Source organism: Peromyscus eremicus, chromosome 7, assembly GCF_949786415.1.
Source record: "Peromyscus eremicus chromosome 7, PerEre_H2_v1, whole genome shotgun sequence".
Lineage (NCBI taxonomy): Eukaryota > Metazoa > Chordata > Mammalia > Rodentia > Cricetidae > Peromyscus > Peromyscus eremicus.
The window spans coordinates 115,298,211-115,323,379 of NC_081422.1; the positions used below are offsets into that span (position 1 = coordinate 115,298,211).

Here is a 25,169-nt window from a genome sequence, read left to right on the forward strand (position 1 = left end):
TGGGCTGAGGCAAGTTGTGGCCAAAACCACCTTGCTTTGCTGCTTAGTGTTCACTGCTCCCAGGCAGCTCATGACTTCTGCTCTGCTGCTGCAGCGTGTGCGTGTGCGTGTGCGTGTGTGTGTGTGTGTGTGTGCGCGCGCGCGCGCGCGCGTGTGTGCATGCTGCAGATGCACATGAATGGTACTTCTACCTCCTTTCCCTAATTATAGCTGGGGATCTGTACTCTTAATTGCTCATGCTGGGTCATTTCCTTTTTATAAAGAGTTAGTGATGAGGATGCTCACAACCAGCATTTCTTGCTAGCTTACCTTGTCCTAAACCCATGCTGATATCCATCAGTTCAAGCCCCGCCCCATCCCTGTAGCAGGTACTGGCATCACTTCCACTTAGCAGACATCTCTGGTGTTTCTAGCAAGGTCAGAGACATTGATCAAGATGCCTAAACCAAACCTCCACCTGACTCCATACGCCCAGGCTCCTATCTGTGCAATAACACTGCCATCCACCCACCTGTTAGCTTTTGCTTGTACATGTGATGGGGCATAGATAAATATTAATGAAGTTCATAGCACTGTAAGGGCCATGTGCCCAGCTGTAATTGAAAGGGTTTGTAGCTTCATTGAAGATTTCTACAGTGCCCTAAGGAGCTTCGTTTCCTTGTTTCTCATTTTCTGTTTATTTGTACGCACATGCATGTGGGTGCACACGTGTGCAACTGTGTCAGCCTTTGCATTCCTGTGAGTCCAGAGATCCACACTAGACGCCTTCTCCTCTTGCTCTCCATTTTATTTTTGGGGACAGGGTCTCTCTTTGAACCTGGAACTTGCCATTTGAGACAGACTAGAGACGAGCTATTTAGTGAGCACCCAGTGACCCCCTCATCTCCACTCCTCAGTACTGCTGTTCTAGGCTTAGGGGCCATTTCTAGCTTTAAAAACAAAACAAACCGCCGGGCGCTGTGGGGATCTGAACTCAGGTCCTCACGCTTATGCAGGAAATGCTTTATTCCTCGCTGAGTTGTCCCCCCACACCCTCTGTTTTTTCTTGGTTTTCTGAGACAGGGTTTCTCTGTGTAGCTCTGGCTGTCCTGGAACTCACTCTGTAGACCAGGCTGGCCTTGAACTCAGAGATCTGCCTGCCTCTGCCTCCCAAGTGCTGAGATTAAAGGTGTGTGCCACCACTGTCTGGCACCCCTTAAGCCTTTACCAAACTACCCCCTTTTCAGTTTCTATCGAAGCTTCCCAAGCTGACAGAATGAGGCGATTTTGTCAATTTTTTGTGAGTTTGTTAATGGTTCATTTAATTATGAGGCCTGTCATCTTTTGTAAGAAGTTTTTTATTTATTTGAGGGAAGGGTGAGGGTGTGCCACATATGTACTGCTGTAGTGTTTAACTGGAGCATGGCGGAGGTTGGCATCCGTGGGGTCTGGAACCAAGCATGATGCCAAGAACAGATAGTATAAGTATGCCATGGTGATTTCCCAGTTCTACCCATTTTTGTTCTTACTGTCCATATTAAAATTATTTTTATTTATGTGTATGTGCCTGTGTGAGTTTATGTACATCACATGTGTGCAAGTGCCCATGGAGGCCACAAGATGGCATCAGACAGATACCCTGGGGCTGGAGTTGTAGGCGATTGTGAGCTGCTTGTGTGGGAACTGGGACCAAACCCAGGTCTTCTGCAAGACCAGCAAGCCTCTTATGTATTAAGGCACCTGTCCAGTCTCTCTAGAGATTTAAAAATAAAAATTATTAAACGTATTCACAGAATCTCTCAGAGTTGAGTATTAAACATTTACAATTTCAGAATTTCCATGCAGAAGCATTTGCTGTTGTTGTGGGAAAAGAAGTGGATACATTTTTGATAGTCAGATCTGGAGATCAGAGCATGGAGCTATGACGTCTAGTAGGTCAGGGTCAGGGTGCTGCAGAACGTTCTGGAATGCCAAGGACAGTCTTCCGTAAAGAATTCCCTGAGTGCTAAGAAAAAAAATATGCTTCTGGGGTGGAGTTTACCTATAGTAAGCCTAAAAACATCTGTCCCATTATCCAGTGTTTTATTTTTATAATGAAACATTTTAAGCATGCCATGTACTTAGAACTAAGCCCATTCACTGTTTCTTTTTATTTCATTTCATTTTTATTTTTGTGGATGCAAACCATTCCATGTGCCCCTAAGGAGTCTCTAAACCCCACTGCCTCACCCTTTCCACCGGGCATCTGCCCCCGGTGGCCGTTCTTGATCACACACCTAAGCGGCAGGTCCTTTGTAATAGGCCCCTCCATTTCCATGTTGCTACTTGGCTAGAAGTTTGGGTAAAGACACAAGCATAAATAATACTGAATGTGAGTGAAAATGTCTTCATTTTATGGGTCATTCAAATCTTCTTGGACTGGTGTTTGTAAGTTTTAAAATAAAGAAAAAAATTAGGATGGGCTGTTAAATGTTAATATTAAGTTGAGGAAAGAAAACCAAAAGCAATCCTTTGCAAATTAAAAGGTGGCTGTTTTCAGATGCAGAAAAACAACTTTCTGGAGTGACCCAGGTTTAGGTACTGGAGCCGGGCCTCCCTCCTGAAAGAGGGCGGGGGTGGCTCTAAGCCCCGCCTAGATTCTTCTTTTCTCCCTGCGCGCGGCACCTCTGCTGCCAGGATCCTTGGAAGACATTTCCTTCATTTCTGTATCATTTTTCAGAGCTAGCCAGTTTCTATGGCAACAGTTAGATTGAAAGCTGAGCAGTGAGCAGGGGGCGAGGCTTGAGGGAGCCAGCGGGTGGTGGTGTGTGTCTCTGACGTCACCCTCCGAGAGTCTGGATAGGATGATTATAGCTACTCCCTTTCAGGGCCGCTGTCCAGTGTGCTTCATCAGCCGGGCTTGCGGGGTCTCTCCACTGCCCTGCCAACAGCCTTCCTTTCCTCGGCTCCCCCACCCCCGCCCCTGTAGAGTCTTCCTTGCCCCTGCCCCCTCGCCCATCCTGGCTCCAGACTATCATTAAGAATGCACAGCCAAATTCTGCGGTGTTTGGAGATGCTCTTCTGCCGGGTGTTCTGGAAGGGCTGGGAGGCATGGCAGCGTTTGACTTGACAATTCATGGCGCCGTGAAGTCCGTGCCTTCCTCTGCAAGAATACTGACTATGCAGAAATTCACTGACACGGATTATTATGAACTGGATTGGTATTATGAAGAATGCTCAGACGGTAATTAAGGCCCCGGAAGGAGAGTGGGGATGAGCAGCGGCATTGTACCTCAGGGGAGGGGGGGGTACCAAATCTTTCCCAGGGAGATGGGGGCACAGGAACTGGCATCCCCAGACGGCACGGCAAGCATGACAGAGGGGATGGCAGGTGGGCAGGATGGCAGGTGGGCAGGATGGCGGGTGGGCAGGGCTCGCTCTTGGTGGTGGGTGTTTCTTGCCATGCACAGTCATTTGCTTGGAATAGGGAGATAAATGGCTTTTGGTGTGCTGGGTTCTGGATTTGCATGCATGGGACTTCTTGAATTTTTGTGTGTCTGTGTATATATGGAAAGTGTGTCCCCTGTGCTCTGGTGGCAGGCTCGGGACGCTAAGGCTGGAAGTATGTGTTCAGCCGGTCAGTAGTAGGTAGTAGGCCTGGCAGAATCTGCCCTTTCCTAAGCTCAGACCTTGGGGCTGGGGGTGTGGGGAGGCTGGGGGAAGGCAGAAACAGCTTCCCCAGCAGCGGGTGATTCAAATGAATTTTGCTGGCTGCATTCAGCACAGATGGGGCCCAGGAGCCGATGGAAGGGGCAAAGAGAGAAATGGCCCTTCTGGGGCCATCTGGGTTTGTGTGGAGGGCGTGGCCCTTTCAAGGAAGCTGCTTGGTGGCTGAGGTGCGTGGCTGGGCGGGGCCAGCAGGTTTCCAGTACAGGGGAAACCGTGTTGAGAGGAATTCTGGGAGGGATTGTGAAGGAAGGGCCTCGTCGGGAGGCAGCGTTGTGGACTGTAAGAGCTTCTTGTCTTCAGTCTCTCTTTGCAAATGACCCTTAAATCACAAGCCTTTACCCAAAGAGACAGTTCATGTGTTCACTTTGGAAGTCTGTTTTTCGTAGTGAAGGCCTCTCAGCTCCCTCAAGCCCATTAGGAGGTAAGGTTGAGTGCTTATTAATTGACTCAGAAGTTTCCGACTGCTCCAGGCGCAACTGGGCTTGAAGACCCTGTGTGATGAAACAGGCCAAGAGCTGGCCTAGTTAGTAAGCTAAAGAGCTGTGTGATTATTGGCCATCTCCTAACGCCTGGCTGTAGGCTGCAACAGAGAGGCCGGGAGGCTTTCTTGGGCCATGCTCTTAAAAGGTAGAGAGAAACTTTACCCTGTCCCCTGGCAGTGGGTGGAGTTGGCACATGGGTCTGTCTGATCTGCAAGCATTCTGGGTAATGAGGAGAGTGAAGTGTGCCTGTAGCCTTGGGGTAAGGATAGATGCATTCTTTCCTTGAACACACACACACACACACACACACACACATATATATATGTATATATATATATATAAATCATATTTAAATATATATATATATATATTTAAATCAAGTTCCTATCGTGTCACTGCCCTGCAAGAGGCAGTGTGGGCTTTCTGCTTTTTGGAAGCCGCCACTGACCTCTTCTGGTTTCCTTGATGATTTGTGGGTCACTGAGCCATTCACTTCATCCCCAGCATCTCGTTGGTTTAGAGAGATTCGGTTCCCTTGGGTGAGTTGGGTGTGTCCCTGAGCCATCCTCAGGGGAGGAGGACTTAGTGTCTGGACCATGGCTATGCTGTCCAGTTCTCAGGGAAGCCAGCGGCTCGGTGCCCATCTGGAGAGGCATGGGAGACCCGTTCTTACCTGCTGTCCACCAGGACTTTCTTACTTCAGGTTCTCAGGAGTCTTTTGGCTGTAGACATCGTGATGGGTCCTTTCCGAGAGTGAGGGAAATGGAAGAGGGGATGGCTCATGACCCCAGGGTCAATAAATATTGATTGTCAATTGATTTTCATTGCCATCTGAGTATGTGGAGAGCAAGGTCTTTGACCTTTTAACTTTGACCCTGTTGTCAGGTGAGGGGGAGAGAAGGTGCTGGGACTGGAACAAGTAGAATGTCCTTAATCCCATTTAAAGATGGCAGGATAGGGTGAAAGGGTCTGGGGCCTGGAAATCACCTGCTTAGGAACCCCACAAAGGCTGATCTGGGGTTGTTGAACCATTTTTTCTTCCTTTTCCTTCTTGTATGTGTATGGGGATGTATGTGCCAAGTGCCCTTGTGGAGGTCAGAGGGCAGTTTTATGGGGTTGGCTCTCTCCTTCCACCATGGTGTAGCTCCTAGGGATTGGATTCAGGTTGTCATACTCGCACAGTGAATGCTGGTGTTCACTAGCCATCTCCTAGTGAACTAGCCCCTGGTCTACCGTTTCTAACTAGTTGGGTTCTTCCTGGCTTCAGGCAGCTTAGCCTGGAAATAATATTTCCTTCTTTATGTGGCTCTCTCACACAGCAAATTATTAGACGCTTGCTATATCTGTCTTTATCAGTTGGCCTTTGAATCAATACTGAGGGAAGCTTCAAGGAACGTTCCATGATATTAGCAAAAGGTGAGTCAGTGCTGAGGAAGATGTGAAGTCATCATTTATGGTGGAGGTCCTGACTCACACATGACGGACAGAGTCGCACTGAGGGTGGGAACTGGCAAGTCAGGGCAGCGAGGACCTCCTCTGTAAGTTGGAACTAGGTGCCAGCTGTGTTCCCTCCTGGACTCTGAGGTCCCAGAGAGTTTCTCCTGGTGTTGAGTTACTGCACCCATCTGCGTGCTCAGCTCCAGATGTGTTGGTCTTGCTCATACACACACAGTCAGATGTTGAAGGGTCTGCCAAGGCTCTGGGCGGCAGCTTATCCTAAGGATTGGAAGACGTTCATTGCTCAGTGCCTTCGAGTGATTTGTAGCCATCCAGCAACACAGCATATGTAGCATTGTTAGCCGTTGTAGAATCCATCCACATGTACTCAGAATTTAGTCTAAACTCTGAGCCAAACAGTGTTAGTAACTTACATTGGGTAAAGTCTCATTAGTAGCGTGTTTTTTTTTTTTTTGTTTCCCCAGACAGGTTCTCTTGTAGCCCAGGCTAGCCTTAAACTTGCTTTATAGTCAAGGAAGACCTTGAACTTCTGACCCTCCTGCCTTCACCTACAGAGTGCTGTGATTAGTGTTTAAATTGGCATAAGCAAGACCCTTGGGGGAAACGACCCTCATAGGGGCCAGCCATGGTCTGTGGGGACAAGTGATCCAGGCTAAGGAGACATCGGTCCTGTCCGTCCACACAGCATCTTGGTCTCTTCCACTGCTAGAAGGACGCCACTGTGACAACTAGGGAGACCCCAAGAAGGCATGGGTGACAGCACCTCTGTTGGGAGGCACAGACAGATGTGATCAAGTTTTAACTTCTGGGGAATCTAGATGAAAAATATGTTTCCTGTAAATCCCAGCTTTGTCCAGAGAGTACGAAGCAGCCACTGTTTAGTTCTGTGCCTTCAAGTGCCTTCACAATTGAAAGTAAAGGAGCTTTTTTCGTTTTGTTTTTTTTAGGTAGGGTCTTGCTAGAGCCCACTTGAAGTAATCCTCCTGCTTCACCCCTCCAGGTGACCCTGCCAAGTGTGGTGTTTACTGACATGAGCCACCACACCCAGCTTGGGGGGAAGATTTTTAAACTTTGATATCCTAAGTATTTATTATGTGTGTGTGTGTGTAGATAGGTAGATAGGTGGGTGACCTGGACAGCATTTTAAGCATCAGTTTAGACTAAAAGATGGATGTGAACAACTCATTGATTGGTGAAATCATTTGTGTTTTTCTGAATGTGTGAATGAACCTTTGTTGTCGTTATCTTCTGGGCACAGCATCCTACGCATCCAGTAGTCAAGAGATGAGTCATGCTCCAGGTGGGGGGGTTCCCGCCCCGTCCTCCTTCCCACACTTTGGAGTAACCGACCAGTTTTCTCGGCTGGAAAAGCCCTGATATCTGCCTGTGCTCACTATCTTTAGAACTTAGTCAGTAATTTGATAATGCTTATTGAGATTAAACTATTTTTTTTTTTTACTGAGTGTGCGTATTTGAGATATAGTCTTGCTGTGTAACCCATGCTGGCCTTGAACTCATGGTGATCCTCCTGCCTTAGAGAGGATTCCAGGCATGTGCCGCCACGCCTGACTCTTGGTATGTTTTAAAAAGCATTATCTTTAAAGCTTGTATACATAATTTTTCAAAAAATTTGAAATTCTAATTTTGAAATCTGCCTATGATTTCTGCAACATTGTCTTTCCCAAACAACACAATTTTAATGTGTTACAAAGGAGCAATCATTTTTAAGTTCTAAAAATTTAACTGAGGTGTAACCTACCCCTAGTTGGAATTTTTAAATGAAATCTTTCTCTTCTCGTGGCTTCCTGCCTGAGCACTCATATGTGATTTTATACTAGTCTTTATGAAGGCAGAAATTCAGTGTGGCAGGCAGTCTTAGCAACCACGCAGACTCCTCAGTCCCTCAGCCCTCAGGCTGGATGAAACCCAGACCTCAGCCTTGCACAGAGCCTCTTTATGTCCTTGCTGCTCAGATCTCCCTTCCTGGTTACTTGGCAGAGGGCAACAGCCAGAGTGCTCTGGACCGCAGGAATATAAGAACTCAGCTGGTTATGGCAAAGCCACTACCTGAAGGAATCAATTCCTTCAGAGGAAGCCAAATTCCAGGGAGCATTTGGTGTTACTTGTCTTGTTATATATCAGCTGTATTCTGTTATGAAAATCATGTGTGCCTTCATAGTTTTCCCAATTGATTTTTCCCTAAGAAGGGCTAACAGTGTGGACTGATCACTCTCTGGACATAGACATTCAAGGTATTTGGAGAACAGCCTCAGGAAAGACTTTCTTCCCCCCAGCCCATCCGTTTCTCCCCTTTCAGCACTGGAATCAGATATCTCCCTTAGCTACTTTCAAGGACTAACAGAAATAACATCCAGACCACCACATGCTAGTCTCCTGATTTAAGGTAAATTCCCCAAGGAGACACCGCCTAGGTCAGGTGGACCTTAAGTAATAGCTTTACACAATTTAACTCAGACCCTCCTTTCTTACAGCCTTACTAACTTGATAGACCCTAACTTCTTACCTAACCACTCCTAGGAATATAGATTTGAGCACACAAGTTTCCTTTTTGATATAATGATATTAGCTCTCAGCTGACCTCCTCCCTTAACTACTCCATTTTCAGGTGGTAAAAGAAAGCCTGACACTCACTGCCTGAGGAAACTCCTACCTGCTTTTATGACCTTGCAGGAATTCAGGCCTGGTGACCTGGCTGGAGGGGAGGATTGTGATTGTTTGGGTATATAACTGTAAAGTTAGAGACTGAATGGTGAATTAAAGCTAATGGACTAAAGAACTGGGTGTGCTGAGATTCTATTTCCCGAAAAATAGTCCTCGCTGTTCGTAGTTCTCTCTCCTGAGCCCCTGGGATGTGTAATATTAAGGCTGGTCCCTCTAATACTATAAAAGAGCAGAGAGATGGAAGAGGTCAGTAGGCATAGACTTGTGGGGCCGGGGGACCAGTCACAGTGTAGCTGGGGGAGGCTGAAGCCCGAGTTACTGGGTCGGGGCTGCCTCACAGAGAATCCGATAGGAGAGCCTGTGTTAGTGACTGTGACAGGCAAAATCAAGCAATGCAGAGGAATCTCTGTCAAGGTACACCTTAAACTGTACATTCTTCCTTAGGGCACCATGGCAAGCTATTAGGCTTTCGATTTTTCTCTGTCTTGTTCTAGCAGTGAGAGAAATCTTTTTGGATTTGTGGGCACAGCTTGAAAAGGAATGTGGGGTTTATAAAACACAGGGTAATGAGGAGAATATGTGCCACTTGATATGCCAAAGAGAGCTGGTGGTTACATTTAGCTTGGGCGATGGATGGTTCCCACACATCCTGCTCCCTTTGCTAGGAGTCAGGGTCCCTGCCTTCCCTGGTTCCCACAGTCCTTGGCCCAGCACATTCTCTTCAGATTCCTAAGCACACGCACAGGAAGTCTCTCAGCTCAGAGGTGTTGGGCAATGCTTCACCCGGGCAACTCCACCAGTACCAGCCCAGCGCCTTCTTACAGACAGGTGTACCTGCTTGAGGAGTGGCTGGTGTTTTCTCAGTTGCTATGAAACTTTCAGGAAGCTACCATTCCTGTTCTTGTCCAGGGGGGAGAAAGCCAAGAGCTTGACTCACAATACATACTTTCCTGCCTGGCTCCCCTCTGTGTCAAGGGCATTTGGCAGGGTGCCGCCATTCCGACAGGTGCTCTGCCTGACCCTCCTCCAGGGTCCTGTGAGCCTCCCTGTCCTTCTTCTCTGAGTGATGCTGGGCGGGTGGCCCTGTGCACACCCGTCCACTCCTGCTGAGCCAGGGCATGTCTGCGACCCTGTCTGGAACCCAGCATGTGCCCCTTGGGCACAGGCTCCGATGGCTCCTCTGGGCAGGTGGCCAAAGGCTCTCCCAAGGACAGTCCTTTAGGACAATGTTTCAAATTCGGGGTGACTTCAGCAATGTCCCTGAGAGATGTGGGAGGGGAAGAAGAATGTTTTGAATACGACTGCCAGGATGAAGAGAAGGCAGCCACGGTTGAGCAGCATGATACCCTGGACATCTTGGAGGAGGGTAAAGTCTACATTTTACTCCTGATTGAGCCTTTTTTTATTAGTATCCAGATGGGCCAGACTGATCACTGATGTCACCACGTTCTTTTACTTTTTAAATAAGTTCTTAAAGGAGCAGGTGTGCAAATGGCTTGATGTCCAGGTAGGACACCAGGTGAAGCAGCACCTGGGCTCCCTGGGACATCTTCCCAGCCTCCCCAGAAATCGCTAGGGTCTGCCTCAGCCCTTCCTGATCCTTGTAAGCACAGCCGTCATTGGGCACTGTGTGTGGTTCTTCTTCCCACCTCTGGCTTACGCTTTTGGTTTTGAAATCCCTCCAGACTCACAGGGTCTGGGTTGCTTGCCTTTGTGATAGTCCAGCATTGGCTTAGGAGTTTCAGTTGTTTGGTGACTAAGTGGTCTTTAGTAAGTTGATGGGCTCAAGAGAACCAGTCAACCTTCCTACCAAGCAGAGTGTATTAAACACTAATCACTCATTTGAAATGGAGATTTTTATTTTCTTTTGGGGTGACAGGGTCTTGCCTATGTGGCCCAGACTATTCTAGGATTGTCCACCATCCTGCTTCCACCTCTGAGTGCTGGCATTGCCAGAGTGTGCTGTTGCACCCAGATGGGAAATACACACACACACACACACACACACACACACACACATACATATATATATTTAGAAGTACTTTAGAGATATCATAGGCTAACCTGACCCTGAGCTTTCTTGGGTGGGGAAGGCAGGTTCAGTGAAGTATGCCCAAATATTGGTGCATCTTAACGCCAATCAGCCTTCTGGATTTTACCTGCAAACCTAAGAAAAATAATTTTGGAAGTGAAACAGGTTTTTAAGCAGTGACTACACCTTTGAGCTCCTTGAGTGACGGCTGTCAGGCTGCCTTAGAATGCTCCGTTTTCGTATCTCAGGCTAACTTTTCAGAATTATCCAAACCACTCTAATAGTTTAAGTTCTTTTCTTTTGAAGTTAGTGTCCTGAAAGTGCCATTATCACATTACCCCGGAGAGCTACACATACTTGATTGCAGAAAGGGAAATGGAGCAAGCCAGAGAGAGTGGAACTCGGTTTTGAGAGCTGGAGCTTATCTGGTGTCTCACCAGACTTCGAGACAGTGGGTAGGGAAGGAGTGATGGGTGACAGGGTTAGTGTTGGGACAGGGGTGATGGGATGACAGGTAAGGGGGGATGGGGAGGGATGCCGGGCTGACAGAGTGGTGGGTTGGGGAAGGAGTGACAGGCTGGTGTCTGGATTCTAATAGAGAGAGCAGTTGTTGAGTCCCTCGGAATGGTCAGAAGAAAGGCATGGTCTATGCTTGTGGAACCAGGTCCAGCCCAGACACCATCAGCTCTTTTTACTGTCCTGTAAGTCCATTGTTCCAGTGTGGCCCATGCCAGCATTACCAGGAGCTGATGCAGAAGCCCAGGCACTGGCCAAGAACCAGTGACCCTGAATCTGCATTTTAACAAGATTTGAAGAGGTGTGCAAGCATCAAAGTGTCGATTTCAAGCACAAGAAGGTGGTTTTTAAATCATTCATGAGCCATGTGGTTCTAAATCAAAGGGTGTGAAGGACTCTGGAATGGTTTCATATGTCCTCAGAGTGGAGGACAGATTCATGGAACACCTTACAAACACACAGTTCACACACATGCATACACACATACAAACATGCATACAACTATAAATACACGTGCACACACAGAGACAGATGCACACACATGTATGTGTGCACACATGCACAACCACACACAGTGTGTTTTTGTTTTTTGAGGCAAGGTGTCACTGTGTAGCCCTTGCTGTCTTGGAACTCGCTCTGTAGGCCAGGCTGGGGCTTGAATTCACAGAGATCCCCCTGCTTCTGCCTCCCATATGGTGGAATTAAAGGTGTGCGACACCAGATCCAACTTAAAAGATTTATTTTTATTTTGGGGTTTCTTTCTCATTTTGGTTTTTGGGTGTGTGTTGCTCACAGAAGTCAGAAAAGGATGTTAGATGCCCTGCAGTTGGAGTTACAGACAGGTGTGAGCCTGTCAGGCCCTTGAAAGACTGGAAGCTCTTCTAATTCTAGAGCGTCCCTCCAGCCCTGTATGGATTCTTACAACAACGCTGTGGGGTTAAGTGTGCTCTAGTTTACGGGTTCAAAGGAGGGAAGACACCAGCCTGCCCCAGCCACAAGCCCAGAAGTCCTAAGCAGAACAGCCCTCTGTTCCCACCTATGCTGTGGCTAACACTCTCCAGCTCCAGGCATCTCCCAGCAGCTCCTAAGGCGTGAATGATCTGGGCCCTACCCAGACCTCAGCTAGGTTGGCCCTGTCCTGGGGGGTCCCCAACTGTAAACCTAGGGTGAGGGTCCTGTTCTGTGTTCACAGCTAAGGGACCCTGAAGGGTATGATACAACTTCTGCCCCTTCTTTGTAAGGTCCCAATGACAAACCAAAGTTCAGTTCCCCAGAGTTCAGCCTGGGGCACCAGTGAGTGTACTGAGGGCGTGGATGAGGGCTTATTGACAAAACATGGTGCTCCCAAAGCAGCTGCATGAGAATGTCTGCACATAGCATGGATGATGGCTTCCCATGGCTGCATAGAAGGATCCCCATTCCCCTTGTCCTCCTCAGCCAGTATATGTCCTCCTCAGCCAATATACTCTAACCACCACCCCAAACCCCAAGGCTACGTGCAATTAGGACAGAATTCCATACAACTGATTAGAAAGAGGCCAGATAGTCAGGTGAGGGTCCCATCACCCGCTCCACCTCCTTCTGTGAGGGAGCATCAAGTCAGCAAGCCCATCTGTGATTAGTCTTGCTAATGGGCACAGCTGAACTCCTGAAGGTGAGGTCTGTCTGGGAGGATAGTGCTGTACCACAAACCCCAGAGAGGCCAACCTAGCAGGCCCTGTGAGCCCTGCTACACACCCAGGATCTTTCTCATGTGGTTCCAGGCCCTTCTAGACCCTCTCCTCTACTGTCTCCGTGACTCCTAACCCATCTAGTAGAGAGAGGGTCACTGTTGCCGCCGTCCTTCTAGTGGGAAGGAGAACCGGGGCAGCGCAGCTCCGGCCCCTGGAAGCTGCAGCAGACACAGTTGGTGTCCAGTGCTGTTCGACCTGCTCGAAGGGGCTCTGTTGGTTCTACCAACACCCCACCTCCCACCCATCCCATTCTCTCCTGCGATGACATCAGGCAGGGCTGAACAGTGTGAGGGAAGTGTTCACACCCTCCTATGCCTGAGAATCACACTGGCATGAGGAAGACAGGAGAGCAGAGACCATGGTGTATTGCTTGGCAGGTCCCCATGGCTTTCTCAAGAAAACGCCTGCGGAAACCTGGTGTCTTCACCCCTTCTCGCCTGGCTGCTTCTCCAGGCCTGTCCCCAGTTGCAAAATGAGTTGTGAAAGTTTAGGCAGGTGCCTTCCAGGATTGCTCAGAAGTCAGGATTTTCAAAGAGCACATGGAGTGGGCCAGAGTATACTGAGAACTCAGAGGAACATGTACCCATCCTGAAAAGCAGGAAGACATTCTAAAGAGATGCTGCGGTCCTTCTTATGGGTATAGACTGTGGGCCCCAAGAAGTGGAGATTTCCCCAGGAGTCTTGTGTGGGGAGAAGGAAAGGGCGGGAGCTTGGTGCCAGCCAGAAGACGGAGGTTGATAGTGTGTTGGACCACCAGGGAGAGTGGTGCTGACAGCGATGACCCTGGGGCCACACCTTGACCCTGGGTGAGCAGCTGTTTAAATCTCAACCTCATGGCAGATCCTGAAGATGGATTCAGAGGCCACTGCACCCCACTGGCCACATTGAACAATGCTCCTTCCTGTTCTTTGCTATTCCTTGTTTGTTTGCCTGACCTATTGAGGACATATAGCTGAACTTGGTGTAAAAGGTCTGCTAGGGTCCAGGCTCTGACTAACACCTCTGGTAACAGTCAGGTCCAGGGTCCCTGAAGCCACAGCATACGCATCCCGCTGTCCTCACAGTGGCCACTGAGTCAAAAGGTGGTACCAGTCGCCTGCATGAAGTTTTCAGCTTGAGAGCACTAGCCAGAGGTCAGAATCTGGACAGAGAACTGGGAAGACATGGTAGCTACCATGGAAACCCAGAGCCCAGTGGAGTACCTTGAGCCAGCTCCCATGCCAGCATCCAGGGTGGTATCCACTGGCTAGCCAAGGTCCCCAGTTGGTGCCCAGGTGAAGCTTGGGAAGTATAAACTGAGCATTTTCTTCCAGTTCAGAGAGCCTCCTGGGCTGCAGGGGATGGCTCAGCCACGCAGAGAACCAATGGGTCTGTGTGCAGAGCGCGGAGCCTTGGGTCCTGCCTGTGGAATGTAACATTGTGTGAACAGCAGGACTCAGGTGTTCCTGGGACACCTCTGTAGAGCCGCAAATGAAAAACAGACTAACTGGTTTATCAGAACCATTGTGGGGTGCCAGCACCACCCTGGGTAAGTCCTGTGTGGAGGTCACCCCCGTCTCTGTATTGGGGTCCTTTGGCAGATCCACCTACCTCTGGGTTCCTGGTCCCTCCAAACTCCCAGGAGCAGCTTTGCCTGCACTGCCTGTCTGCTGGCCGCTCTGTGTTGTACTAATGTATGTGTGTCTTACCTTCTCAGCTAGGTCAAGAATTCCTTAAGGGGCCCATTTATTTGCTCAAAAGATAGTGGTCTCTGGCAGCTTGTGGGGAAAACAAGTCAACCTGCACCACCCCATAATAGCTGTGGGGTGGGCTCTTCTTTTGGGATGGGTATCAGCTACAAAGGAGAGGGTATGCATGCACACTTGGCCAAGTGCCAGGACCTTCCCAGGAATAAGCAATTTGGTTATCTCCTTGCTAAATGTCTCGGTGATAAGTGGCCACCATAGGTCAACATTAAGAGTTCCAGTCTGGGGTGAGGTCTGTGATTACTGCATTAAGTCCATAGTTACAGGTGCTAGAGATTGAACCAAAGTCTCATTAATGCTATGCTAGTGCCTCACCTGTCCTTGAACTAGAAACTTGGCTTCAGTCTCTGTTTGATTTGCTAGATGGGGCTCATGTTTGCATTGTAGGTTTGTTCTGGTTAAAAGTGGAATAGTGTTTATAAAGTGCCCAGGTCACGGACGTCATGTTGTCAATCTCAGTAATGGCTAGCTCTCATTTTTCTTCTCTGCCGCGCGCGTGCGTGCGTGCGTGCGTGCGTGCGTGCGTGCGTGCGTGTGTGTGTGTGTGTGTGTGTGTGTGTGCTTGTATACTTCTGTATATAGAGGCCACAAGTTGACATCAAGTGTCTTTATCAATCAGTTTCTACCTTATTTTTTGAGATGGAGTCTCTCACTAACCCTGGAGTTCACTGATTGCCTGGACTGTCTGCCCAGCATGCTGATTACCCGGCTTTTCTCCTGGTTTCTGGGAGATCAAATCAGGTCCTCATGCTGCATGACAAGCACTTGACTGAGTGAGTCATCTCCCCAGCCCCTCTTCTCTGACTTTAATTACTTGCTTGGTCCCCTCAGCCTCCTGGCTACCAAGATGAAACTGCTGACACTTGGGAGCTGCTCTTGACACCTCACACCCAGACATGGGTCAGGGCTCTGTGGACTGCTGTTGGGGTGGACCTGGCTCTAGGCTAGCCTCTGTCCATGCTGCTGTCCCCAGTGTGCCTTTGTCTGGAAGCCAGCAGGCCCGAAGCTCCTATGGTACGGGGTGTCCACCACCGCCTGCTCGCTAAGGTCACAGCTGCTCTGGGAAACCCTCTTGAGGATACATCTTCCCTGAAACGTACACTCTTCATCTTTTGTCTCCTCTAACTTGAGCTTGTTTGTCGGAAGCTTCAAGGCCAGGTGAGGGGACTCAGCTGCATGCGTGTTCATTTGAGGGATAAGATGTTTTCACCCCCCTCTGGAGCACTGTGTTGGAATGGACTGTTATTTGCAAACAAAAAGATCTTTCCAGTTTTTTTCTGGATATCAGCCAGCCTGGTTCAGGGCAAGACCTCTTCCTGGTTCCTGCTGGTTCCTTTGCTGTTGTTTCTGGATGGTTCCCTGCCTGGCAACAGCATTTAACCCCAGCAAGGCTTAGTCAGGGCTGAGGGAACAAAAGAACGCTTTTATATTACTACCTTGCTATAGGGAAGTGGTAGGGATACGGCGCAGTTTAGGGGCCCTTGTTTGCATGTATTTGGTTACTGAAAATACTAAGATGGAATTTACATCCTATAAAATTCACCCATTGTTACTGGGCAGTTTCATGGTTTTTTATAAATGCTCTGTATTGTGCAACCTTTATTCTAATTCACACTTGGATTTTGCACCCTTTCCTCCCTAGTAAGAACCCTCATGCTGTTTATACTTAGTCTCAGTCCTGAGCAAATGTTAATGCACTTCCTATATGAATAGAATCCTAAAAGAAAGCAAAATTTTATGTCTTCTTTTGGATTTTGAGGTTTAATTATGTTGTGGCGTGTACTCATTCCACATTCCTTTTTATGGCTAAGCAATATTCCATTGTATGGAACACCATACTTTGTTCATTCACCAGCTAATTTATATTATTTCTACTTTTTGCTTATAGTGATTATTGTTGCCATGGACACTCATGTTCAAGTTTAGGTAGAGGCATGTCTTCATTTCCTACTGGTAGGTACTTAGGATGCGTGAACGACTCTGTGACCTTAGGTAATCTAACTCTTAGAGCCTTGGTTTCCCTGGCTTGCAGTATGTTCAGTTCACTCAGCCCTGTGTCTCTGTGGTTTTTTATAAAACCTCTGTGGGGTTGCCACTCTTCGCCCATTCACGATACCCACACAAAGATGCCCTTGTGGCCAATGGGTGTTTGTCAGACCTTTCTACTCCATTTCATAGATGTGGGCATGAGAGGTGGGGGTGGCGTCAGACAGCCAGAGGGACTTCCTTCTTGCTGGGCTGTGGAAAGAGGAGGAAATAAATTCTCCGATGGAGACGTGAGAGAAAGACAGTCTTCCCAGAAGGAAATAACAGGTGTGGAGGCCAGGGCAGACCAAGAGTGACATCACCAGGTGTGCATGAGCGGGTGGAGAGTGGGCATGAGCACCTGGCAAGGAGGTGGAGAGAGCTGACTGCACAGAGGAGGTCGGCCCTGGGTGTTCTGTGCATGGAGGCTGCTGGTTGCAGGAAGCGGCAGAGCTGGGGACATTTTAAAGCAGGACATGGCCTGTTAAATCAAAGGCATGTCAGCAAGCTTTGCAGGACGCTTGTTTTGTGAGGCCTGGAAACTTGATGTGTGTGGTGACTCAACCAGGATTTGATGGGAGCCTTTTGGATATGGATCATAGGTTCTGGGCCTCCACCCACTGCCCGTGTGAAGAGGGCAGACTGTAGGCTTTATTATGCTTGCTTCCTGGTGGATCAAGGGCCACACTGTAGCGATACTTCTCATCATGACACCTGCTGCTGAGCAGAGAGGGACAGTCACCCACTTACGGATGGCTCTTGTTTCACACATCAGTTACCTGCTCTGCCTCCCTCGGGCATATCGGAATTCCTAGGGTACATGTCTGCTTTAAATGCATGTTCAGTATGTCTCAGTTTAAAAATATTTTCTTACACTTATATATTTGTATGTGTGCACATGTATGCCTTGGCATGGGTGTGCAGGTCAGGGACAACTTCCTGGAATCGATTCTTCTACCACGTGCCACGGGGATTGAACTCAAGCCAGCAGGCTTGGCATCAAGCGCCTTTCCCCACTGAGCCATCTTGCCAGCTGGCCGGCACTGCTTATAATGAAAGTTATGAAAGATAAAACTTATTTTTGTAAGAAGTGGCTGATAAGGTGTAAGTGACGGGAGGAAATTCCCGGGGGATGAAACCTGCTATTAGAGCACACTTTCAAAAACCTGCTTTAATTAAGTGACCTAAGCATAAGGCAAAGCGCAGGCAGCCCACATGCAGATTGGATGGGCGGGCCTGAGTAGCCTTCGTTCATGGATGTTGGCTGCATGGTCTTTGAGTTATGAGGAAATGGCATTTTCTTGAGGGTTAGGAGTATCTTTGTTGATATACACACGCCCACAATTGCACACATGTGCATATGTGTAAAATTCTCATTCATGTATTAATGCCAAAAATACACGAGGACCCAGGATGTTGATGCTGACAGGAGGGATGTTTTCAGAGCCAGGTTAGGAAGTGGCAGCAGCTATGTATTTACTCCACCAAAATGGAGGAAGAGTGAGGTCTCCCAACTCTGAGCAACCGATCAGGCCACCGTGTCAGGAGCTTCTCAAGCTTGTGGATGTGACGTGTGGCGTGGTGACAAAGGTGCCTTGGGCAGAGCAGGTGGCGGTGCTGATGGATCCGAGTCCTTACAGCCGTCCCCCTGCACCTCCTCTCTGCTCTTGCTGTCTGGCACCCCAACTTTCTGCTGCCTACTCTAGCCTTGTAGTCAGCATCTCGTTTGCACCCCCTCTTCGTTCACCCCACTCCTGCCCTCTGACCCAGTGACCCCAACCACCATTGCTTCCTTCCCCAGGAGAGTCTGTGTGTCTGGTCCTCAGCCGAGGTCATCAAGTCGCGCCCACACAGATGCTTGGGTTTGGCAGGGACTGGGGTCTGCCAGCATGCATTCGTAAAATCATTTGGGATGTGGTTTAATTTACATAAATATTACTCATTGGTTTTTGGATCCAAGCACCACTCAGAACTCCAACCTAGTCCAAGGTGCCCCTTGCTCTGGCCAGCCAGCCCAGGGCTAGTCCCCAAGAGGAAAGCCTTGCTCTCTTCCAGCCCTTCAGAGTGGAATCTCTCCAACGCAACACAGCCTGGCCAGCTCCTTGGAGGGCATTTCTACCACTGGACCTCTCCTGCTCCAGTAGTGGTCAGTACTCTGCTCAGAACCTCACTCTACAGTCCCAAGGCCATTGGGTTCATTGGCAGCCTGTCTTGCTACTGATCTGGGGGGGTGGGTTGCTCTTGCTGGCTGTGTCCCAGCCAGAAGGAAGAGCCCGCATTGTCCTACCTCCCAGTCAGACTTACCTCAGTCTCCCTGTGAAGGAGTTCACTTACTGTCACCCAGGAAGGAGCCCTCTGGAAGAATCTAGCAGGTTTAACACAGGTCACTGGGCCAAAATGTTTTCTGAGGTACAACCACACACTGATGCTTTTCTATGAAGATCCTCTAGTGGTTTTCTGTTGGCCTGTGATAAAAGTCCAGGATCCTTAGCTTTTGGAGACAGATGGAGGATAGGGTCTCACTATGTAGGCCTGGCTAACCTGCATGCTGGGATCACAGGTGCATGCTTCTATGGCTAGCTGACAGTCCCAGCTCTTTAAAGGGGCTTACACCCTTGGACCCTTCCAACGGTTTATCCCCAATATCTCTCCTAAGTTGGCCTATATCCGGTGTACCCCAAGCGGTTCATGAGGCTAGTGCAGGACAACATCACTCAGAATTGGTGATAGTACAGAAGACTGAGGATGTGTACCGTATGTCTACCTGGCTGTCTGGTGCAGGATACAGTACATGTCTTCCTTAGTATTTGGACTATAGTTTTCCATTGTATTCAGTGGAAATTGAATTTGCATTTCCATGTACAGTACATGGAAATATTTTCGTGTATAGTACATGGAAACACATGTGTTCATTGTTAGAGATTTGTAGCTGCCCCTTTCTCTTTAGACACACTTTGGGATGGAAATGCATTTATCTGGGTCCCTGTGGAGAGAGAACTTGGCCGAAATTTATGGTATTTCATGTGTAGAAAGTGAAACTTGAAAAAGCAGAGCCTTTGTCTAGCCTCCTCACAGTTTAAAGACAGGTTTGTTCTTTTCTCAACTTCTTACTCTCGCTCCACCCCCCCTTTTTTTTTTTTTTTGAAGAGAGAACCTAAGACCCAGCAATTAAGGAGCCTGCCTGGGACCTGGGGTTCCCTGCCCCCACCTTCTGTGAAGAGCTCCTCCCAGGTCAGGGTGCTCTCTGCTCTGTTGCACAGGCTCCGAAACACTGATGTGTCCTGGCCCCGGCCTTGCTGTGTCCTTTATGGTGTCCCTGTTTGAGTTCAGGAACCACACTGGTCAAGGTTCAGCTCCTACAACACAGCCTCATTCTCTTTGACCTGTAACGGACATTATGTAGACAAATTATTGTGTGTTGTTTGAGCTCACAGAGAAGCTAGAAGCCAGGTTGCCCCAGCCCACTTCAGACCTAAGCATGTTTGTGTCAAGTGTCCTCCAAGGCCCCTTGTCTGGATGTGAGTTGACACCCACCCACCCCCAGCTCTGTGACGGGGAGGGAGAGAAAAACTAAATATCCCAAGAGTGAATTGTGTCATTGCGGACAGTTGAAGGCAAGCCATTTCCAACGGAAGTTGCTGACCTTTGTCCTGTGAAGTAAAAATGCCTACAGTGGGATGGAAGCAGAAGGTCCAGCCGTGGTCAGACCATCTGGAGAGAAAGCTCAGCCAGGAACTCCAGCTGATGGCCTCGTCCTCCCTGGTTGCTGTCTGCCGGGTGCTGTAAGCACCGATTTGACGATGCTATCTGCTGCTCATGCTCTTACTTTGGCTAGGTGTACACTTCATAAACTCACGCGAGCAAAACCGGTATGACCGATGTAGATCATTCTCCAGGCTGCACACAGACCTCCGTGGTGGCCTTGGTGTCCCATTCTCTATGTAAAAGTGCCACCTGCAGGGTTGCTGGAAAGGGCCCATGGGACAGGGTCCAACTTCACAGACACAGAGGTGAGCTGCTGCACTCCTGGATCCATCTTGTATTGAACTCAGCAGCTCCCAGCTGTGTGATTCTGGGGAAGTTACTTAGTGATTCTCTGAGCCTAATCTTCTGGTTTGTGAAATGGTGTGAGTAACCACTTCTGTAGACGGATTTTTCTTTGGGCTGACAGCTCCCAAAAAACAACATGAAGACTTATTACTAATCATGAAAGTTCGGCCTTAACTTAGGCTTGTTCCTAACTAGTTCTTGTAACTTAAATTAACCCGTATTTTTTAATTTGTGTTCTTTTACATGGCTCTGTTACCCTAACTCTGTACTGCCCATCCTGCTTCCTCTCCATCTGGCTGGTGACTTCGCCTTTCTTCTTCCCAGAGCTCTCTCTGTCCAGAATTCCTAGCTCTTTATTAAACCCATCACAGTGACACATCTTCACACAGTGTAAAAGAATATTCCACAACACACCTCTCTGCCTGCTGTGAGGGCTGCATGATCTGTAGAGCCAGATGTGGTCAGTGCCTGACCTCAGTGAGCATGCTCAGAAAGGACTGCAGAGCAGCCTGGATCCATCCGTGCACAATGTTCAAATGTGGTCAGCATCTCACTGCACTCCGTAAAGATGCATTTTTATTATCTATTAATTAAGAAAATGCTTGCTGTTGTTATTTATTTGTCTTAAATGTCAACTCAGGTCCCATGTTCTTGTATTAGCCAACTGTATATTTCCTGAAAAATACTTAATTCCCCTCACTAGCATTACTATAGTTATTTTTAGAATCATTTTTAAAGCACAAACAAGAAAATTAAAACCTGTGATCTGTCCAAATGCTGGTGTTTTTGTGGTTGCTCTGTTTTTTCCTTTCTGTGTACTATTAATGTATATGTATGTGTATGTGTATATGTATATGTATGTGTATATGTATATGTATATGTTTAAAGCATAAATACTGAAATGTTTCGTACAATCCTTGCTTAGAGCAAGCAGTGGCTTTTACTTAGATAGGGTAGTTGGGCTCAGTCAGTGGTCCTGAGTCTTGTGGAATGTCCTGGTGCCCCTAGTGCAAGCATGGGACTGCCATGCACTGGCCTTTCCTCTGTGTGGAACCTCCCAGCTGCTCAGAAGACATGCTGTTAGGGGCACAACAGTCGTCACACAGAGGCTACTTGTTGACTTGAACTACTGAACCGTCCAGGGCAGTTTGAGCTGGATTCCATGGACATCAAATTAGAGTGAGTTTAAACTCTCTCTTACATATCTCCCTGCTGTTCCCTTGCTGGCCAATGTGAAGGCAAGGGGTTCTAGAGCCAGGCAGTGTCTGCTCCCCAGAAGGCAGAGGGGTCTGAGGAGTGCCGGCTGTGCAGAGGGAGGATGTGGACGGCCTGCCTCTTGCTTCCAGGATGCTGATGCCGCAGATTGAAAACCAGATTTCAGGCTCTACTGAGCTAGGAAATCATTCCAGCAGATCAGGTTTCTCTGAGCTCATCTCTAGGATCAGCTCTGCTTGCGTTGCTGAATTATTTAGAGACGACTGAATTCCAGCAGCAGCTCTCTAGCAAGGCTTCGGGTGTGACTTGGTGAGAGGCTTTGCGTCCCAGGTGCCTTTCACGAGCTATTGTTGGATGTGGGTCATCATGAAAGCTTTCACTTAATAGAATTATTCTCCAGGGTCTGTGTTACATGGCATCACATAGCATCACTATGAAGTTGTGTATGTGTGTGTGTGTGTGTGTGTGTGTGTGTGTGTGTGTGTGTGTGTGTGTAGGGGGGGTGCTTGTGGAGGTCAAAGGTCAACTTCCAGTGTCCTCCATCTCTTCAGCACAGGGATTACAAACTGATACCACTATGCCTGGATTCTTTTTTTTTACATGAGTTCTGGGGGTCAAACCTGGGGCCTTGTGTTTACTACTTTACCAACTGAAAAGCTTCCACTCTTAGGATACTTTTATTTAACCCGAAGTGACAGGTTCAACATTTTTTCGTTGGCCCTAAATCCAAATACAATCACTTTCCCCCGTAGAGGAAAGGTCGTGGGACTCTTGGTGTGCCCTGAACCATCAGTCCCTTGCCGTCAATCACTTTAGCAGACTAAAGCCTTCCTCCACTGGGAGAAGGGGATGAGAAGACACAGTCCTGAAGTGGTTCATGAGCAGCCTCTCATGATGCAGTGAGCTGTATGTGTAATGAAATTGTGCTCAGTGTGCATGCGTGTGTGTGTGTGCACGAGTGTGCAGCAGCCATGGTGGTAGAGCTTGTGGAGTGGATTTTCAAAGGCTAGTACACTATGGATACGGAAGCTTCAGAACTTTGGAGTCTAGAAGGGTGTGTGTGTCCCTGTGAACTTGTCAGCTTGAGAATGTCGTTTAATAATGATACGGACGTCTGCCTTCTGCGAGCTGGGCCTGTGTGGTCAGTGGGTCCTCAGGCCTTGTAGTGATTCACGATTCAGTGTCACTGGCGTCGGACTCTCTGGTGCCTAACACTCAGACACAGTTGAGGACCAGCAGCTGCCGGTTCTCCGACATTAGCGAGCTCACTGCCTTGTCTGTGTTTTACAGTTCTATGTGCTGAAAGAGTTGGCCAGATGACTAAGACATACAATGACATAGACGCTGTCACGAGGCTTCTTGAGGAGGTGAGTGTCCGGGGGAGGGGAGGGCTTCTGTGGGGATGGTTCCCATGGGCTCCCTGCCTGTTCAGAAAGGAGCCTCCCACTGGGCCCTTGCAGGATACATACAATCCAGCGGTTTCATTTTGTTATTTATCCATTTTGAGGCAGGATCTCACTATGGAGCCCTGGCTGGCCTGGAACTTGCTGTGTAGACCAGGCTGACCTAGAACTCATAGAGATATACCTGCCTTTGCCTCCCAAATGCTAAGATTAAAGATAATCACCATCACACCCAGTAACTGTCTTTTAACTAGTAACTATGTGCTGAGGTCTTTGCAGCTGTTGATTTTGTGGGCATGTATTGGATTTGTTGTTCTTGTTTGAAAAGAGAATCTTGTGAGGCCAAGGCTGGCCTCAAACTTGCATTGTTTCTGAGGCTGGCTTTGAACTCCTTGCGCTCTGGCTGAGATTACAGGAATGTATCATCATGCCCAGCTGATATTTTAGATTGGGGTTGCCCAACCTTCTGGCATTGTAGTATGACGTTGCCATATACAAGTGTGTTGACCCACATTTATAACTGCCCTGAGATGTATACAGTCAGTCAGCAGGGTGCAGGTCAGACACACCTTTTTAGATTTTTGATATTATGAATTTACAACACAAAAATACAATGCCATTTAAGTACTTGTTGGAACACCCAGTTTCTGACCAGAGAAACCCAAACTGTCTCCGGGAGAAGAACATGTCCTTACCTGTGGCTTCCTGAATGTAGTGTATGCCCTTGCTTAATGTGGCCAGTGGAGCGGGACACAGTGTCAACACAGAAGCACAAAGCGATGGGACGGTCACTCCGGTCAGGGTGGCTGCACGCCCTTGAGAGACTTTCATTTGGGAACAGGGTCTGTGCAGTTCCGTAAGGACACATGGGTGTGCTCTGTGTATCTGCAGGCCAAGGTGGGCATGGCTTGGGTAGAAGTATTGGTAATTTTTTTCCCCGTGACCAAATCTGACAGAAACAGCTTGAGGGAAAGGGCTTTAGTTCGTGCTCACGGTTTCGAGGAACCTCAGCACAGCACATCAGGGGAGATGTGGCAGAGAGGCTTCTCCTGTGGAAGTGAGAGCATGAGGTGCTGGTTGTTCATGGGGTGGCTAGGGACGAGGACCAGGTTACAACCTTCAAAAGCCAGCCCTTAGTGACCTACTGCCTCTGGCCAGGCCCCGCCTCCTTAACTTGCCACAGCCTTCCAACACAGCACCACCAGCTGGGGGCTTTGTGTTCAAAACACCAGGGCTGTGGAGGGATCCCTTGATCAGGTCAGACCCTAACAGTGCCCACCCTTCAACCCTGGCTCTCACCACAGACCTGACCTTCAGTGGACAGGTGGCTTAGGGCCTTGTTTCTGGAATCTCAATGTCTCTGGGTTCGGTGACTTCTTCAGCACCTCCCCAGGAAGAGGGTAGGGTGACTGTTGCAGCAGTGGTGGATGATGCTGGAGCGGGCCCTGGCAGTGTGGTGGCAGTCAGGGCTTCTGCAGCCCCGCACCGTTCATCCCTCGTGCCTTTCTCTTGCTCGCCTTGTTTCTTCCTTCAGTGTACGTGACATTTCCACTTACCCTGGAACACATCTGTCCTGTTCTGAAGGAGGAGTCAAGAGCTCCACATAGGTGATGTCAGGGTGTGAGACTGTGACAGTCCCCTGGGGATGGCATTTTGAGATGCTGGCCTCCTGCCTTCTGGTGACATTACAGCTACTGCCATCATCTGGCTGGGGTGGCCATGGTAGGTCCACCTGGCTGCGCATTGGATTTGGAAATGGCCTTGCTGACCTTTCCCTGTGGGATCATTTCTCCAGCAGTGTCACTGTGGGAAAAGTGTTTCTGGCATCCTCCCCTAACCCCAGGTCCATGCAGCCGCCAAGTCTTTGGGGGGATTCTCCATCTATATCCTCATTTTTATTCTGGGCTCCTGAGCCTGGTGGTGGGGTTTGCCTTCACCTGTTCTAAGTTCTTGGCCTCTGCCATCACCCCACACTCTCCATGATGACCTCACCCGCTTCCTGGCCTGCGAGCTTCTGAGGCTGCATTCAGAGTGACCCACAGTTCACATTCTTCAGTCTGCAATGACATGCTGTCATTGGAGACATACCTTCCACCTTGAGACCCTGTGACTTCATGATGCTTCTCATGCTTTCTCACTCT

General features: G+C 48.6%; 1 protein-coding gene across 7 annotated transcripts in view; it reads left to right on the plus strand.

Annotated features, from left to right (window-relative positions):
* Nucleotides 1–25,169, plus strand: part of Trak1 (trafficking kinesin protein 1) — a 108,988-nt gene that overhangs the window by 44,658 nt on the left and 39,161 nt on the right. For 5 of the 7 annotated variants that reach the window (XM_059268926.1, XM_059268927.1, XM_059268920.1 and 2 more), the window contains exon 3: nucleotides 22,916–22,992. In XM_059268926.1, the coding sequence (XP_059124909.1) occupies nucleotides 22,942–22,992 (51 nt within the window). In that variant the 5' untranslated portion in view covers nucleotides 22,916–22,941. Of the gene's footprint in view, nucleotides 1–3,016; nucleotides 3,203–22,915; nucleotides 22,993–25,169 lie in introns of those variants that run through there. The other 2 variants (XM_059268923.1, XM_059268924.1) reach the window with 1 other exon arrangement.